The 16,041-nt window shown below is 53.8% G+C and overlaps 7 protein-coding genes across 9 annotated transcripts; 5 read left to right on the top strand and 2 right to left on the bottom strand.

The window, feature by feature from the left end:
• The first annotated feature begins 498 nt into the window (after positions 1–498).
• On the top strand, positions 499–5,058 carry H257_05799 (hypothetical protein). Its single transcript, XM_009830779.1, has 6 exons — positions 499–1,204; positions 1,258–1,683; positions 2,263–2,423; positions 2,469–2,628; positions 2,710–3,064; positions 3,438–5,058. Exons 1-6 carry the CDS (start codon positions 527–529, stop codon positions 4,988–4,990), a joined length of 3,333 nt encoding a protein of 1,110 aa, XP_009829081.1. The 5' UTR covers positions 499–526; the 3' UTR covers positions 4,991–5,058.
• H257_05800 (hypothetical protein) lies at positions 5,040–6,024 on the top strand. The gene has a single exon (XM_009830780.1). The coding sequence runs from the start codon at positions 5,380–5,382 to the stop codon at positions 5,986–5,988; it is 609 nt and encodes a 202-aa protein (XP_009829082.1). The 5' UTR covers positions 5,040–5,379; the 3' UTR covers positions 5,989–6,024.
• A 144-nt stretch (positions 6,025–6,168) lies between these two features.
• Positions 6,169–7,452, bottom strand: H257_05801 (hypothetical protein). Its single transcript, XM_009830781.1, has 3 exons — positions 7,216–7,452; positions 7,077–7,165; positions 6,169–7,030 (listed from the first exon to the last, which is right to left on the bottom strand). The coding sequence occupies exons 1-3, from the start codon at positions 7,374–7,376 to the stop codon at positions 6,363–6,365; spliced, it is 918 nt and encodes a 305-aa protein (XP_009829083.1). The 5' UTR covers positions 7,377–7,452; the 3' UTR covers positions 6,169–6,362.
• Positions 7,453–7,562: 110 nt separating this feature from the next.
• Positions 7,563–10,287, top strand: H257_05802 (hypothetical protein). 3 transcript variants are annotated; one of them, XM_009830782.1, is made up of 11 exons: positions 7,563–7,714; positions 7,766–7,943; positions 8,008–8,079; positions 8,122–8,285; positions 8,340–8,552; positions 8,602–8,838; positions 8,890–8,961; positions 9,085–9,324; positions 9,374–9,772; positions 9,823–9,951; positions 10,028–10,287. In XM_009830782.1, the coding sequence occupies exons 1-11, from the start codon at positions 7,580–7,582 to the stop codon at positions 10,181–10,183; spliced, it is 1,995 nt and encodes a 664-aa protein (XP_009829084.1). In that variant the 5' UTR covers positions 7,563–7,579; the 3' UTR covers positions 10,184–10,287. The 3 variants fall into 3 exon arrangements, with proteins under 3 accessions (XP_009829084.1, XP_009829086.1, XP_009829085.1); XM_009830784.1 differs by having other exon boundaries at positions 7,766–8,079; XM_009830783.1 differs by having other exon boundaries at positions 9,823–10,287.
• A 186-nt stretch (positions 10,288–10,473) lies between these two features.
• H257_05803 (hypothetical protein) lies at positions 10,474–14,106 on the top strand. Its single transcript, XM_009830785.1, has 7 exons — positions 10,474–10,693; positions 10,740–10,981; positions 11,052–11,171; positions 11,217–11,408; positions 11,540–11,739; positions 11,801–12,008; positions 12,287–14,106. Exons 1-7 carry the CDS (start codon positions 10,570–10,572, stop codon positions 13,967–13,969), a joined length of 2,769 nt encoding a protein of 922 aa, XP_009829087.1. The 5' UTR covers positions 10,474–10,569; the 3' UTR covers positions 13,970–14,106.
• A 386-nt stretch (positions 14,107–14,492) lies between these two features.
• Positions 14,493–15,401, top strand: H257_05804 (hypothetical protein). Its single transcript, XM_009830786.1, has 5 exons — positions 14,493–14,611; positions 14,656–14,762; positions 14,819–15,074; positions 15,123–15,279; positions 15,330–15,401. Exons 1-5 carry the CDS (start codon positions 14,529–14,531, stop codon positions 15,333–15,335), a joined length of 609 nt encoding a protein of 202 aa, XP_009829088.1. The 5' UTR covers positions 14,493–14,528; the 3' UTR covers positions 15,336–15,401.
• Positions 15,345–15,875, bottom strand: H257_05805 (hypothetical protein). The gene is made up of 2 exons (XM_009830787.1): positions 15,721–15,875; positions 15,345–15,668 (listed from the first exon to the last, which is right to left on the bottom strand). The coding sequence occupies exons 1-2, from the start codon at positions 15,830–15,832 to the stop codon at positions 15,547–15,549; spliced, it is 234 nt and encodes a 77-aa protein (XP_009829089.1). The 5' UTR covers positions 15,833–15,875; the 3' UTR covers positions 15,345–15,546.
• Between the last annotated feature and the right edge of the window lie 166 nt (positions 15,876–16,041).

Here is a 16,041-nt window from a genome sequence, read left to right on the forward strand (position 1 = left end):
GTGAGTCTTCCCACCGTTGTTTGCACTCTACAAACAGTACCACGCCATGACAAAGCATTCGACCCACTACCATGTTACTTAGCTAAAGTTAACGTCGACTTCGCAAGCAGCACAGAAGCAGCCACTGTAGGAATTAATATTATCAGAATAATGTTATTTCACATGAGCTGCCGACAGGTTTGGAGACACACACACGAACAACGAGGCGTACATTAGAGTATCTCTACGCACTGCTATATATAGCATCAACCATATCATTCTTATATCCTGGTTATGGTATTTCCATTTGCTGTCTGCGAGATTGCCAATTTTGTGCTATTACACTGTAAAAGTTAGTTACTTGAATGTAATCCGGATAATCCAGCATTTACATCCGGACTTCCGTCGAGCGAGATTGCAGTATGAAAAAATAAAATCACAAAGTTGGACTCATATATTGAATTTTGTATGTACAATTGTTTGCGATTAAAACTCGTTTGCATTCTACACGACAACCTTGAAAAATCCTTCCAGTGTCATTCTCCTCATGTCGTCGTCGAGCGCCGAGTCGAATGACGACGGCTTGGCGCGGTTGAGGAGTATCGTCGGCGAATCTTACTCCGACGACAAGTTGCGCTGGCTACTGCTCAAGGTGGGCGGGGATGTTGGCCGCGCAGTAGAGTACTATTATGGCCACGGCGACTTGAATGACGATACGATGGATGACGCTGGACTCCCCGCCGACGCAGCAACGATCGTCCCTCCCGCGACAAACCCTTCCTTGGATCCTCAAGCGATTGCGTCTCTCAAGGATTTGCTGGATAACAACGTAACGGATGCAGAACTCCGCGATCTGGTCACGAGATCCCATGGCGACCTGAGCGACGCCGTTGGTCTGTATTTCCTCGACAAGACGCCAGGTCAAGACAACCCATCCAAGTCCCCTGTCGTGTCGATCACACCGCCGCCAACTCCAACATTCTCCTCTCCCGACGGACCTCATAAAGTGCTTCACACGAACGAAGAATACGAGGTCGAACTCACGGACGGGGTGCTCAAGTGGACAATCGGCAACGTGCTTGGTCGCATCGTAGTCCAAGACGTTGTCGTCGGCGGGGCTGCGCACAAAGCCAACATCCAGAAGGCCGACGTCCTCATCGCGTGCTCGGGGCACGTGATCAAAGAGACAAACGTCGCGCCCATCGTCACGCGGCTGTCCAAAGAGGTAACTACATGCCCTCTCCACCCATCCCCTTTGACCATCATGGGTATTGCAAGGTGGTGAACGTTCCAGTGCTACTTCGCTTCCGCCGAGCCGACCACACACATGGCCATCACGACGACCGGAAACCCTCGGTGGACACTTCGGCCGTCCCCACTGAGCTGCTGCTGTCGTCGTCCCCTGTCGAGTATGGCATCCACATCATGGCCAGAGCGTTGGAAAGCATGCGGCAAGCCGCCGCCGACAAGTACCCGTCGGACCTGCTACTGCTGCACTACACGTGGAGCCAAGGCAACGTGGCGGTGGCGATGGACCAGCTCTTCCATCCGGTGCCCCATTTCCCCAACTTTGATCAAGTCGTGGGGCACGAATGGTACTCGACCGACGGCCACGTGAACAACCGCGCGCACCCGGATTGGCCGCTGTACGACGCGTCGTTCCCCACGGGACCCATGGGCATCACAGTCGAAAACATCCACGAAGTACGTCGATTATCTATATATATATATACAAGGTTAGACGACGATTGAACTGTTTTCCACGTTTGTAGTATATTGTTTATGATATATTTCTGTTAATTCATCTATTATTTCGGTTAATTCATCTATTATTTCTGTTTAAATAATCTATTATTTATAATGTATTTTATTCGTTTCTATTATGCATTGGTAAGGACTCTATATGATAAAAATTACGCGTATATAATAAAATAATAATAACATGTCTATGTTTCCACACTGTGGTATTGTCTTTCTTTGACCCAAAATTTGGTTGACTTTTTGTGCGGATTCTTTGCCAAATCTATCGATCGATTGTTTGTCCTGACTATTGTATGGAAAGATCGTCGCGTGTCACACTAATTTCAGTCACACACACTAATTCGGTGTTGACTTGGTCCAAGAATGAATTTGATTGGCTACTTGATTCGTGTTTTGGATTTTGATTGGTCGATATATCGATATTGTGTGCCGATTTGGTTCTTTTGCTCATTCGATTGTGAGCACCCAAACACTGCAATAATTTTGAATATATCGACTTGACAATATATATGTTGACTGCAGCGCACAATCATCGTAAACGTCAAGGATGGCACGTCGGCCGCGTACGCGAATGTGTCCGTGGACAGCTGGCTCGTGGCCATCAATGGCGAGGGCGTGACGCATCTGACTCACCGCGAGACACTGCACAGGATCCACACCCTTCCGCGCCCGCTGCTTTTGACGTACGATTTGATCATATTCATGCGTCCTGACGTTTGATTGGGTAGTTTTTGCGTGACGCCGGCGCCGTGGCTGCCCGCGTTGAAGCAGACGATGGACGTGAACATTCGCATGGCGCAGTCGGCCAACCCGACCGAACGCCACGAGTTGGTCGTGTCGGACGACGACCGCACCAGCTTTGGCCGGTTTCAGCGCAAGTTGCTGTGGGTACGTACCCTCTGTAAACGAATATGAACTACATATGCATTCTTGGGGTGGATATTCCCGACTGGGTTTGTGGCATGCTAGGTGCTTCAAGTGTTGCCGTCCATCGCATGTGAGATTCTCCATATCGCTGCACTGAATGCCACGTATAATGTCGTGCCAGCCGACCTGTTGTACACTGCCGACGTCGACGGCATCGACACGACAGACGGCGCGGTGGCGCGGCGGGCGCTCATGGCGATGGTGCACGGGATGGGCCTGCATGCGGACAAGGGGGAGAGTGTCGTGTTGGACCTGGTGCGGGGCCTTGCGGTGCTGGCGCAGTGGTGTGCCCCCAACTCTGCGACAGAGTCACACCACCAGCACCTGTGGTGGGTGTTGCACTTGGTGCTCGATGTGTTTGAGAACGGATCGGTCATGGAAAAGAGCACGACGTGGGGTACGTTTGCAAGTCGTTGAAGATGTTAACAGCAATCTGGATGCATGGGAGGGAGGCTTTGAGAGATGGCTGGAAATCTTTATATTGCCCTTTTACCCAAAATGTGGCTGACTTTTGTGCTCGATTTGCCAAAAATCTATCGACCGATTCTTCTTTGTACGGACTTTTGTATGTAAAAAGTGTGTCGTGATATCACACTAATTGAAATCATACACTAATTCGATGTTAATGATGGTTTCCTGCAATCTGATTGGCTCAATTCTTCTGTACATGTGTCATTCATTTAGAATCAACACATGTACAATATCAAGATATTTGGTTCATGTCGATGGTTCAACTACCGATAGTAGCATCATATCGTTTTTGTATGTAGACGCCATCGTGGACAGCCTGAAAGCGCTCGGCGCGGCGCTGTCCCCGTCGGCCTTCTTGCGCACGTTTCCTCCACTCCTGGCGCGCCTGAGCCTGTACTCGAGCCCGAGTTCGCGCATCATCCCCCTGGCGCTGCTGCCTCTGACCTACGCTCGCGTACACGGGGACCTCCGCGTCCAGTTCCGCGGGTTGTTTGAGCGGCTCACGATGGACGACGCGCCGTTGGTCCGTCGGGCGGCCGTGTTCGTTCTGCCGTCTCTGGCGCGAGTCGCTGGCCCCGACGCGATCGCGTGGGTCGTCCAGTCGGCGGAGAAGCTGTCCGCCGACCACTCGGACCTCGTCCGGCTGTACGCCGTGCAAGCCGTGGCCGACCTGGGCGACGTCCTCTCGGGGCTGGACGACCCCGCGCGCCGACTCGTGCGGTGCCAGCTGCTGCCTCTCGTGAATTCGTTCGTGACGGATTCCGACTGGCAGATCCGGCACCAGACGGTCGCATTGGTCCCGACGCTGCTGCATGTGCTTGGCCGCGATTTTGCCGACGTGCTCGTGGATCACTATGTCGAGTTGGCCGGCGATGCCAACATGGAGGTGCGGATTGCCGCCACCAGAAGCGCGTTCCCGATCAGCGCCGCGCTCTCGTCGTCAGAGAAGGCGTTGGATGATGGCGAGGCGATGCATGCCAAGGTGGCTCTGTCGATTTTGCCGGCGTTGTCGTCCTTATCCCGGGACCCGTGCGCCAGCGTCCGGCGCGCGGTGGCGGCGTCGTTGGGCGCGGCGCTTGCCATGTTAAGGGCGAGTCAAGGCGACGTGTTGGTCCCCATGATCCAGCAGCTGGTTGTAGACAAGGATGTGGTGGTCGCGCAGACGGTTGTGGAGCAGCTGGCGACGGCGTCGGCGCACCTGCCAGACGAGTTGGAAGCGCTGGTGGTGGTCCATGTGGACAAGCTGTCCAAGCAGCGGCCGTGGAGGTCGCGCCTGTTGGCGGCAGAGTGTGTGCGACACTGGACCGAGCACAAGACCCTGCCGCCATCGCTCGTGGTGGTCGCCCTGAGTCTGCTGCAAGACACAGTGTCACAGGTACGACTGGGCGCCGTGCACGCGCTGGTGCAGGTGACCGCGCGGCACGGGCCCGACTGGTTTCAAGCCACCGGAGTGGGCCCCGTGCTGAGTTTGCTGGACCAGCCGTTCCAGCTGCGACTGACGGGGCTCGAAGCGTGTCGGGAGCTGGCTCAACGGAACCTGATTCCGGACCCCGACGCCCTCTTTGATCGAGTGGTGGAGGCCGCCACGGCTTCCAAGACGGGCAACATCCGCGTGAAGGCGCTGGATGTGCTGGTGGCGATGGCCCCCCACTTGCCACCTTGCACATGGGACACTGTACGACCGACATTGCACGCGTCGTTTGGTATGGAAGACGACATCGAAGTGCAGTCGCGTCACGTGCACCTGCTCGCGTACGTTGGGAGTGCAGATGAGGCTGACATGGAACCAGGTTCTGCCGTGTGGACCGAACGGCTGCGTCTCGAAACGACGAGGAGTCCTCTGGGTTCTTGAATCGTCTCACATAATGAAGGTGGATGTGTTCCATTATCGTAACTTAGTAGTACTAGTAGTAGTACTAGTAGTGGTAGAGGACCCAACACTTTGTGAGTCCATGCATATCAAGTTCGAGAGGTTTTGCAACTTTATGGTGACATGGTGCCGTGCTCACTAATATATCATGCACTGTGTCGCATATTACTTGTATACATTTTCTACGTCCAAGTACAGGATCAGACTTTTATATAATATATATATACCAAACGTGGATAATATATCATACACTGTGTCGCATATTACTTAGTACAGGGTCAGACTTTTATGTAATATATATATACCAAATGTGGATGCGCTAACGTCGTCGGTTACATCGGTTTCATCCAGACCACTTCACTTGAGCGATCATGCGAGTGAAATGTACGCGGCTGCAGCCACTTGCGTCCGTGTCGCATGCGCAGTACCCGTCGCAGGCGGCGGAGGAGCTGGACGTGCTCAAGGCGATCGTGTGTCGGGAGCTGAGCTTGGACCAGCTGCTCGACGTCACCACGTCGTTTGAGGCATCCCCTGCCGACATCCTGTCGTGTGTGCTGAGGGTGCGGGACACGTCGGTCGCCGTGGTCGAAGCCGTCGCAACGTGGCGGAGCTTCATGGTCCGGCCAGTGCCGTTTCTGTGGCGCGGCGTCAACTACGTGCATCGCATGGCGAGTGACGGCGACTTTGTCAGCAAAAGCACGGCGCTTCACCACGCGCTCGGGTTCAAGCTCAAGCGGCGGAATCCATTCTGCACCGTCCCTGGTTTGGATGCGCCGTGGATGCAGATCCCCCGAGACGACCCGTCGGCGGCCGGACTGACAGGCGACCGACTGCATAAAGCCGCCATGTGCATTTTGGAAGAAGAGGGCCGCATGGGCGGGCCGTACAAGCCGCCAAGCACGGACGCGCGGTGGGCGTTTATGGTGCAGCGAGAAGCCGAACACGTCACGCAGCTGCGGTTTGGCAAACTCAACACGTGACTTAATATTCATGTCGTTTGCGGTCGAGTGGAGTGGCAATGTCTAGGATTATATGATACTCTTATAGGATTACGTGATAGACCTATAAGATTTTATGATAGACCTATAGGATTACAGTATATGATAGACTTATAGGATTATATGATAGACCTACAGTAAAATATGGCAGGTGGTACGTTGATAAATTATATATTTAATTATTGTCTGTATTTACAGAAAATAATGTATTGAATCGTCAACTATTTCTTTTTCCATTTGTTTTCCCCATCCTATCCTGTTTGCACGCCGATACACCTTGCATACTGCGACATAAGCCGCAGCATCGTGTAAAGCTAAAGGGAATGAACTGGACCTGCAAAAGGGGTTAAATATACTTATACAAACTGGGCGTTGGGGGCCGCAGCAGCTTCCACCTTGTCGTCGGTCGTGGCTTCGTCCACCAAGAGCACTTCGCGGATGCAAATGTCCAACACGTAGGCCGTGAGTCCCCAGATCAAATGCGGGCCGGCCGTGAACACGGGCGTGGCATTCTTTGGGCGGATCCAGAACTTGTCTTGGACGAGGAGCGCCAGCGGAACCGTAAACAAGCTCTCGACCTCGTCCGAGTTGAGGTTCAAGCTGGCTTCGTCGAACGCGTCGATGTGTCCGACGACGGGGGTCACCGCCACGCCCGTGATGGACGCCACGTTGGACCAGTCGCACCGCAAGACGCCGAGGACGTTCACTTGAGACGATGGCACCCCCAGCTCTTCCTCCATTTCGCGGAGACACGTGTTTTCGATGCACGTGTCACCGCTCTCGACCATCCCGCCTGGAAAGCACACTTCCCCGCGATGGAAGCGCATGTGGGACGACCGCAGTGTGAAGATCACGTGCGGCGCACCGTCAATCGTACACAGCGGAATCACGACCGCCGCGCGTTTGTGCGACATCTTGGCGATTTGACGGGGTAGGCGGTTCAGTCGCTTCTTGATGCGGTCCAGATGACGCACGGAAAACGCGTCGTCCAGGGGTGTCGTGGGTGGCTTGTCTTTGATCACAGCTAATTTAACCGTGTAAGGTCATGCAAGCGAGGCATGCGGACGAACCTTGGCCACGGAACGGCGTCAAGAGCTTCGAGAGCTGATCGATTTCACCGTCTGCGAGAAGCTGCGCACACCGCCGCAACGTTTGTTCTCTGTCGACGAAAATGAGCGATTACTAGATATGCATAATTCGACCTCGTACCTGTCGCGGAAGGCAGCCGCCAACGCCGGCGCCGTGTAGTGGGAGACCAAGTACGACGTATCCACAGGGTACTCTGGAAGTTTCACCGCTTTACTGGATAGGTATCGATTGAGCGACGTGATCGTCGCCGCGGCGGACCGGATCGATTGCGGTCGACTCATCGTGTTGTTGCAAAGACACCGGTGTCGAAGATTCCCGTCGCAAGCTCCAGTTCAGATATGGGCCAATCGTTTTTCGACGCGGCGAATGTGACACTTCTGATTGGTTGCGTCCACCATATGGACGATTACCGGATACATGTTCCCGTTATCCGGTCGAACAAGTTGTAACGGTCTTGTAACCGACCTGGTAGAACGGCAGCATAATGGTGCCGCAACGCCCCACGCCGCCACGGCGACCTAGTCCCATTGACAGGATAGAAGACGATACATTGAATGCGGCAAAGCTAAGCTCCGTTCTGCCCACCACTGCACATCCTCCCCTACGGGCCATGACCGAGGTTTGGACTCATGGAGTGTCCCAACGTGCTGACTACATGTGCCTTCCATAGCGCACATTGCCATCATCGCTCATCCCTCACTTGGAAAAGAAACAGACAGGGTTGTTGGCAAAATTCCAGATGCTGCGTCACCACCACCCTGACAAGTCACAGCCTGCAAGTCCCACGGCAAGGGAAACGACGTTGAGTTTCCAGCGAAACCTGACCGCGTTGACTTCATACAACCTCAGTACGACATCGTACTGTAGATGTGTGTGTGTACACAACTCCCGCGAACTTCTGTATGAGAATAGAAGAGAAGCAGAGCGTGCAGTCGTTGAAACAGCAGCTCGAGCAAACCCAAGTGGAAATCGACTCGCTCAAACGTACCTATCGTTTTATCAGCTTGTCCGTTCACTTGGCATTAGACGAGCTTGGTCAAGTCAAAGGCGAGGCGAAGCGCCTGTCGGCCGAACTCAAATTGGACAAAGCGTCCACGAAACACTCCACGAGCCAAGCCAACCAGCGCAAGCAAGCCGATGACGATGGCAAGCAACGCACCAAACAACTGGAGGAAGACCACCAAGTCGAGGTATAGGTCGGCCATACACGTAGTATGAACTAGCCCTTGTTAAACACACGTTAGATGTTCAAATGGGAGAATAAATGCCACGAGATCACTGCCAACCACAAGCAGCTGACCAAACTGTTGGCCAAGTCGCAAGAGAGCGAGCGCGCGTTGACGGTCAAGTTGGCCGACGCCGCACAGCACGTGGCCGCCCTCGAAGCCAACGTGGCAGCGCTCAGTCGCGAGTTGCAAGCCGCGGCTCGTGCCAAGCTGGCAGAGGACGACACCCTGGTATTACAACACTATTTGTGGACTTGCATTATGTACGAGGCCAGTGTAGAAAACCAGGGCCGAGAACGAAGCGTTGCGGTGCAAGATTGTCGCGCTCAACCAATCGATCGACGACATCCAAGCCAAGGAACGAGATACGCGCAACACGTTGGCGATCAAGACGATGCAATTCACCCAGGAAAAGGACGCATTGCTTCGCGAACTGTGCCACGTCAGGGACGAATGGGCTGCAAGTCGAGCGACCAGCCAAGTCGAACTGGACAAGTTGACTGTGGTCTTTGCGCGGGTACGTCGTCCGACAACGAACAACATATGTGACCCTGACGATCGATTGTAGGACGAACGGATCAAGGCGGACTTGGAATCTCAGGTCACCGACCTCGCAGACAAGTGCATTGCGCTGGACGAGGTACTGCATCCCATGTATATACTATATTTACAGGTAGAATGTTAATATTTCCTGTTGGTGGTACTGTATCCCATGTATATTCTATATTTAGAATGACAATATATTCCCGTTGATGTGGGTTAGACTGCGTCGGGAGCACGCAAACAGGTGGAGTTTCAAGCCAAAGTCATCGAGGACAAGCAGTTGGCGCTGGACCAGACCAAGGCACTGGTGGCTCAGCACGAACGAGATGTCCAAAGGTTGATGCGCGAAGCGGCGGCGATGGAAGTGGACAACGCCACGCTGCGCGAGAAGCTGACCATGGTGTCCGACGTCTGGTCGGCCTGCACGTCCCAGAACCCCACCGTCCACGCGTTGCAGCAGGTGCGTACTTCGACGCCTCGACAACCATTATGATGGATAATGTATGCAGGGCCGACAAGGCCAGAACGAAGCACTGGCGATTGTGTTGGACGAAAAGGAACGGCTCAAGGCGGAGCTGGGCAAGACCAAGGAGGACGTGGCTCGCCTGCTGGCCCAGGTGGCCCGGACGGCGCCATCGGGGGATGTGGTGGGACTGCAAACGCAGTTGGCGAGCATGTTGAACAAGAAGAACGAGCTGCTCTTGATGATGGACCAGATGAAGGCCGAGCTGATGACCCTCACGACGTCCCACACGATGCTACGCATTGCCCACGACACGCTTCTACAGCGATGCGCTGCGCTGGAAGAAGTGGCGATGGATCCGTCCGTGATCATCATGCTCAAGCAAGCACAGCTCGATTTGAAAGATGCGGTGGACAAGTTAGTCGAAGCTGAAACGTCATCCGAGGTATGTTCGTTGTCTTGAGAACGACTATACCAATACGTGTCATGTGCTAGACTGCGTTCACGTGCCTGAAATGCATGTCGATCTTTGTTCGACCTGTGACACTGACAGGATGTGGCCACACGTACTGCGAGTCGTGTTTGCACAGCTCACGGGGGAATGGAGTGGGTCACACGTGCAAGGTACAGCATAACGCTACTTGAGGATATGATGTACTGTACAGGTAACGTTAAGGAATGACCGTGCTCTCCCTTGTAGGAATGCGGAGAATGGAGTTCCACGGACGGACTGTTTGCAAACAATGCACTCGCGGATTTGGCATCGCGGTTCGTGTTTCGACAGCAGACGTTGTCGTGTTTAACTGGCGTGTGCCAGTCCATCGACGATGCGTTCGCAACGCCGCTAGTGGCTTAGGGGTAGCTATCGACGTAGGTGTAGTCGCGTAATGCTAAGATGTCCACGCAACTGCATTGAGGTAGTATCGAAGACTTCATTTTCCAAGACAAGGATGAGGAACATGGCGAAAATTCGAAGGCAAAGAAATATCTTTTCCTAGTGAAGATGGGGCCTTTAAAAGGAAACGCCTGAAAGATCTCTGAAAATTTAGCCAATCAAATCTCGATATGCCAATTTTTTCAACCAATGAAATGTCGTCCGTTACGAAGGGGGTGAAAAATTACACTTGGCATTTGTATACTGTATGGTGAAACTCGAGTGACTTGGGTTGCGTTCAAAAGCACACAGGACCAAAACCCAAGTGAACGACGGACGCCGGAGGTCAACGAAGCTAAGGAGGTACCATGTCGTTCGCAGCTACGATGAAGAATATCGCCAACACCAACATGCCTGCGGGCATGGCGGAACTGGCCAAGAAGATGCGTGGCGAAGGCAACGACTCCAAGTTCTTTACGTCGAGCAAGAAAGGTACGCGGCATGACGCGTGGCATGGCTGAGGGGTTGGTACACGTAGGCGAGACGCACGAACTGCGCACGGAACTAGCTGACCAAAGCCGAGACAAGAAGAAGGACGCGGTGAAGAAGGTCATTGCCAACATGACCGTCGGCAAGGACGTGTCCATGTTGTTCACAGACGTAGTGAACTGCATCCAAACGGCCGACACACAGCTCAAGAAGCTCGTGTATTTGTACCTGATCAACTACGCCAAGAGCAACCCCGACTTGACCATTCTCGCCGTCAACACGTTTGTCAAGGTTCGTACTTTCCCTAGCCTATCAAGTGACAATGATTCTGACCTTTGTCGTGCCTTTCCATCCCGTTCAGGATGCCAACGACCCCAACCCGTTGATCCGCGCCTTGTCTGTCCGCACCATGGGCTGCATTCGCGTTGACCGCATCACCGAATATTTATGCGAGCCCCTGCGCAAGTGCTTGACCGACGAAGTACGTTCCTCACGGCATCGTTGTCCATGCTGAGTGTGCCAGTAGGACCCATACGTCCGCAAGACCGCCGCGATCTGCGTCGCCAAGCTCTACGACATCAACCCGGAGCTCGTGGACGAACAAGGATTCTTGGACATGCTTCGCGAGTTGATCTCGGACTCGAACCCGACTGTCGTCGCCAACGCCGTCGCCGCCTTGTCCGAAATCGCCGACAACGGCGGCCACCAGCATTTCAAGGTCCGTCTTATCGTATTTGCCTACTTGATTGCCCATATTGCCGTACATTGTCGCAAAACCCCAATGGCCACGAAAGAGCAACTTGGCCCCAATGGCCACGAAAGAGCAACTTGATGATGTTGTCGTGATAGATCACCAAGTCGGTGCTGCAGAAGCTGCTGGCGGCGCTCAACGAGTGCAATGAATGGGGTCAGGTGTTTGTGCTGGACGCGCTCGCGAATTACGTGCCGGCCGACTCTCGCGAAGCCGAAGGCATCATCGAGCGCGTGACCCCGCGGCTGCAGCATGCCAACTCGGCGGTCGTGCTTTCCGCAGTTAAAGTCATCATGAAGTACGTTGTCATAGATGTCATGTCAGCCACGCCCGCCGAAAATGACGAGATATGCCGATAGGTTCTTGGAGAAAGTGACCAACGCCGACACGGAGCGCACGCTGTCGCGCAAGATGGCGCCGCCGCTCGTGACGCTCTTGTCCACCGAGCCAGAGATCCAATACGTGGCGCTGCGGAACATCAACCTGATTGTGCAAAAGAGACCGAGCATCTTGTCGAGCGAAATCAAAGTGTTCTTCTGCAAGTACAACGACCCGATCTACGTCAAGGTACGAATTTCACACAGTTCAAGTGTCTACACTTGGTCACGTTTTGTGAATTAATTGCACATGTTTTGTGAAAGAGGTGACCACTTGGGGTCCCACTATTCTGTGAATCATAGACATATATGTATATATATCATAATCATATATATATATATATAGAATCATATAGATATATATCTATGTGAATCATAGACACACATATATATACAGCTCCATTCAAGTGGATGTTTGTATGAGCTGGTTTGGGATGATCACATCGTGGAATGTGCTACTACTATTAGATGGAGAAGCTCGAGATTATCATTCGGTTGGTGTCGGAGCGCAACGTGGACCAGGTGCTGCTCGAGTTCAAGGAATACGCGACCGAGGTGGATGTGGACTTCGTGCGGCGCAGCGTCCGCGCGATCGGGCGGTGCGCCATCAAGCTCAACAACGCCGCGGAGAAGTGCATCAACGTCCTGCTCGAGCTGATCCAGACCAAGGTCAACTACATCGTGCAGGAAGCGATCATTGTGATCAAAGACATCTTCCGCAAGTACCCCAACCAGTACGAAAGCATCATTGCGACCTTGTGCGAGAACTTGGACACGCTCGACGAGCCCGAGGCCAAAGCTTCGATGGTGTGGATCATTGGCGAGTACGCCGAGCGCATCGACAACGCGGACGAGCTGCTCCAGTCGTTTCTGGACGCGTTCGAAGACGAGACGGCGCTCGTGCAGCTGCAGTTGCTCACGGCCACGGTCAAGCTGTTCCTGAAGCGGCCGAATGAGACGCAGGCCATGGTGCAGGCCGTGCTCAAGAAGGCGACCGAAGAGAGCGACAACCCCGACCTCCGAGACCGCGGGTACGTGTACTGGCGCCTCCTGAGCGCCAACCCCGACGCCGCCAAGGCCGTGGTGCTCGCCGAGAAGCCCGTGATCAGCGACGACACGTTCACGCTCGAGCCGGCGCTGCTGGACGACCTCATCGGCAAGATTTCGACGCTGGCGAGTGTCTACCACAAGCTCCCAAGTGCGTTTGTCGTGCGCTCCAACATTGCCGAGATTCAAAAGCAAAACGAACAAGAGGCCGCCGACACGGAAGGCGACGAGCGGTACGACGACGCCGAGACGTCGGACGGCGGGGCACCTGGCGGCGGCGCGGTGGATCTGTTGGACATGGGCGGAATGTCTGTGGGAGGAGCTCCTCCCGCCCCGACAACCAGTGCGGGTGGCCTAGACATCTTTGGCGCGCCGGTAGCTGTGGCTCCGGCTCCTGTGGCCAAGAAACAACTGACCAACGCCCAGACCGGCAAGGGGCTCGTGATCCATGGGGCGTACACCCGCCGACAGGGGGCGTTCTCGTTGGATTTGGACGTGGAGAACCAGTCGAGCACAACCGTCCCGGGCGTGGCCATCCAGCTCAACAAGAGCACGTTCGGCGTGGTGCCGACGCAGCCGCAAGTCAACTTTGCCACGCCGCTCGCGCCCGGCCAGCGCGCGTCCGTGAGCATCCCCATGACGGTGAGTCCGCAGTTTGTGAACGCGACCGTGGCGCCCCACACGGTCGTCCAAGTGGCGCTCAAGAACCTCGGGTCGGGCGACGTCTTGTACTTTTCCACGGACATCGACGTGAGTGTGCTCTTGACCGAGGGCGGCCTCGTGGACAAAGCCGACTTTATCACCCTGTGGAAGGGCATTGCCGACGCCAACGAGACGTACTTTGCGCTCCCTGTCAAGGCGTCGACGGCGTCCGTGGATGCCCTCGCGGCAATTTTCAAGCCGCGAAACGTGTTTTACGTGGCCAAGCGAGCGGTGGAGGGCAAGGAGATTGGGTACTTTTCGTTCAAGACCATGACCAACGTGTCGGCGTTCTTGGAAGTGACGTTCGACGGAGCGTCGAACGCTGCCAATGTGTGTGTCAAGGGCGACCAAGCCGCGTTCAACCCGGTGTTTCAAAAGTTGATCGAACAGATTGCGTCCTAAGAAGAACGAGTATGCATGCATTGCCGTACTTCGTTCATCTAGTGTTACATTCGTTCCTCGTCCTTTCGGTGGTCGAGAAGGAGCGATGGGATGGACAGACATACAGACTGTACTACTACTACTTGCTCGCGACCTCGATCTACTTTGTTTTACTTTTCGTCGGCGGCATTGACGCATGCAATGCACGGAATATATGAGGAAATCAGCAATCTCATGTAGAACTTGCTCCTCCATGGAGTGGTCTCCATTCAGGTAGCTAGAAGAGTTGTCATCATGTTCCTGTCGTGTAGCGCTCAAGATCGTCGTCTATATACGAGTTGCCGGCACCCCCCTTGCGGCGCGAAGATCGGTCACCTTTGCGGTAAATTTGAAAATGACTGAGCAATCGCAGGCCAATGAATTTTATTTCACGTTGGGAATTTACATTTGAGTACTGTATGGGATTGTTTTTAAGTAGAACCAGGTTTAAAGCCTAAATAGGCCTTTTCGATGGTCCAATTAGGATTCCAAAGCAGCGGCAAATCTTGACCGCGGAGCAAAACCCCGATACCAAGCAACCATGGCACGTAATGAGGAGAAAGCGAACTCGATGATGAATCGATGGACGTCCATGAAGGCAGATTTGTCCAAATCTTTCCTGGGGTACATCTCTATACCTGTCATCGCCGCTCATATGTCGTGCGTAGGAGACGGCCATTCCAGACGTCCGAGTGCACCAACTTAGCGGATGCCGAACGATATCGCCATCAAGTGATCCGCATCATCTCGCGCAAAGTGTCGGAAATTCAAAACGGTACGAAGTAGCAATCGTCTCCGTTTCCACCCCTCACGGATGGGCGACTTGCGTAGCTTCCCTCGGCGAGCACGTTCTCCGCGACTTGAACGATCAGATCAACAAACGCATCGGAGAAAAGATCCGATGGGAGAAGCGCATCATCGAACTCGGTGGGGCTACGTACTCTGTTGGGTCGGGCAAAGACGGGTACGACGCGGAGGGCACGTCGTTGAAGCGGGGCGGATACAAGTACTTTGGGGCGGCGAAGAACCTTCCTGGTGTGCGCGAGCTGTTTGAAAAGCAGGACGCCCCCAAGCCCAAACGTTCTCGGTACACATTCAACTCTATTTTCCACAGGGTCGTCATGGAGATCTATAGGAAGGACATCTACCAAGGCATTGAACCAGACTATTATGGGCATCTGGACGAAGACGATGGCGAACTAGTTCGTGAGGAGGCTGTGGTGGAAGCCAAGCGCATTCAACAAGCGATCGACACGTGGAACCAGCAGCAAACCAACAAAGAACAGGCTCAAGTATGACGCGAGGCGGCGTTTAGCGCGACTAACCTCTGTGTGCTATGTAGGCATAAGCACGAACCTCGCCTAACTTAGTTTGCATTCGATAGGTTTCGATTAACACGATCATGTACATGGAACGTCTTTGCATGGGGGGAGCAAACGAGACTTCACATTAAGCAAATGGTCGAACCAATCTATTACACAGGGGAAAGACGCATGCATACATGCTGCGGCTACCCCCCTATCGCCTTCGCTTGGTGTGCGCCTCCATACATGTTCAATTTATTTACGGTACGAACTGATGGGGTTCATCTTCTGGGCGACGATATAGTCGCGGGTCGCCGCTTGCCATTCTGCCGAGGTGGTCTTGGGCTCGCCGGGCAAAGCACCGCCGAAGTCTTCGCCTACAAATCAAGCGTTATGGGTTGCGATCGAAGAAGACGGGAAAGGACAAACCGGTGTAGCGGAAGCCGCCCCACACAAGGCCAGAGAGGGCAAAGGCGCCGACAACGGACTGGCCGATGGCTTGGGCCGGGGAAATCTTGGTCAAATACTCGAACAACACCATCTTCTCGACGTCAGGAAGTATAAATGCAAACTCAACCCCCTCGCCTCCACTTGTTTTTATTTGATTTCAAAGAATTCATAAAAATAGCATCCGGTTTCAGAGGTTTCACGAACACTCTAGTATGTTTCCCACTACGTTCAAATTTCGCATATGGATATTTGTATTCGATTTTGTTTGATGCAGTAAACAGTCGACGGGAATATCAAGAA

This window comes from Aphanomyces astaci, assembly GCF_000520075.1.
Source record: "Aphanomyces astaci strain APO3 unplaced genomic scaffold supercont1.11, whole genome shotgun sequence".
Lineage (NCBI taxonomy): Eukaryota > Oomycota > Saprolegniomycetes > Saprolegniales > Verrucalvaceae > Aphanomyces > Aphanomyces astaci.

Bases quoted from the DNA above. Each gene is read 5' to 3' on its own strand.
- H257_05800 (XM_009830780.1), top strand. From the start codon at position 5,380: ATGCGAGTGAAATGTACGCGGCTGCAGCCACTTGCGTCCGTGTCGCAT.
- H257_05799 (XM_009830779.1), top strand. From the start codon at position 527: ATGTCGTCGTCGAGCGCCGAGTCGAATGACGACGGCTTGGCGCGGTTG. The intron at 1,205-1,257 runs GTAACTACATGC...GGGTATTGCAAG, and splicing joins TCACGCGGCTGTCCAAAGAG to GTGGTGAACGTTCCAGTGCT. The intron at 2,424-2,468 runs GTACGATTTGAT...TTGATTGGGTAG, and splicing joins CCGCGCCCGCTGCTTTTGAC to TTTTTGCGTGACGCCGGCGC.
- H257_05805 (XM_009830787.1), bottom strand. From the start codon at position 15,832: ATGGTGTTGTTCGAGTATTTGACCAAGATTTCCCCGGCCCAAGCCATC. The intron at 15,669-15,720 runs GTTTGTCCTTTC...CTTGATTTGTAG, and splicing joins GGGCGGCTTCCGCTACACCG to GCGAAGACTTCGGCGGTGCT.
- H257_05803 (XM_009830785.1), top strand. From the start codon at position 10,570: ATGTCGTTCGCAGCTACGATGAAGAATATCGCCAACACCAACATGCCT. The intron at 10,982-11,051 runs GTTCGTACTTTC...CATCCCGTTCAG, and splicing joins CCGTCAACACGTTTGTCAAG to GATGCCAACGACCCCAACCC. The intron at 11,172-11,216 runs GTACGTTCCTCA...GTGTGCCAGTAG, and splicing joins GCAAGTGCTTGACCGACGAA to GACCCATACGTCCGCAAGAC.
- H257_05802 (XM_009830782.1), top strand. From the start codon at position 7,580: ATGGTGCCGCAACGCCCCACGCCGCCACGGCGACCTAGTCCCATTGAC. The intron at 8,553-8,601 runs GTATTACAACAC...AGGCCAGTGTAG, and splicing joins TGGCAGAGGACGACACCCTG to AAAACCAGGGCCGAGAACGA. The intron at 9,325-9,373 runs GTGCGTACTTCG...TAATGTATGCAG, and splicing joins CCGTCCACGCGTTGCAGCAG to GGCCGACAAGGCCAGAACGA.
- H257_05804 (XM_009830786.1), top strand. From the start codon at position 14,529: ATGGCACGTAATGAGGAGAAAGCGAACTCGATGATGAATCGATGGACG. The intron at 14,612-14,655 runs GTACATCTCTAT...TGTCGTGCGTAG, and splicing joins TTGTCCAAATCTTTCCTGGG to GAGACGGCCATTCCAGACGT. The intron at 14,763-14,818 runs GTACGAAGTAGC...CGACTTGCGTAG, and splicing joins AGTGTCGGAAATTCAAAACG to CTTCCCTCGGCGAGCACGTT.
- H257_05801 (XM_009830781.1), bottom strand. From the start codon at position 7,376: ATGAGTCGACCGCAATCGATCCGGTCCGCCGCGGCGACGATCACGTCG. The intron at 7,166-7,215 runs GTACGAGGTCGA...TTTCGTCGACAG, and splicing joins GCGGCTGCCTTCCGCGACAG to AGAACAAACGTTGCGGCGGT. The intron at 7,031-7,076 runs GTTCGTCCGCAT...CGGTTAAATTAG, and splicing joins GACGCCGTTCCGTGGCCAAG to CTGTGATCAAAGACAAGCCA.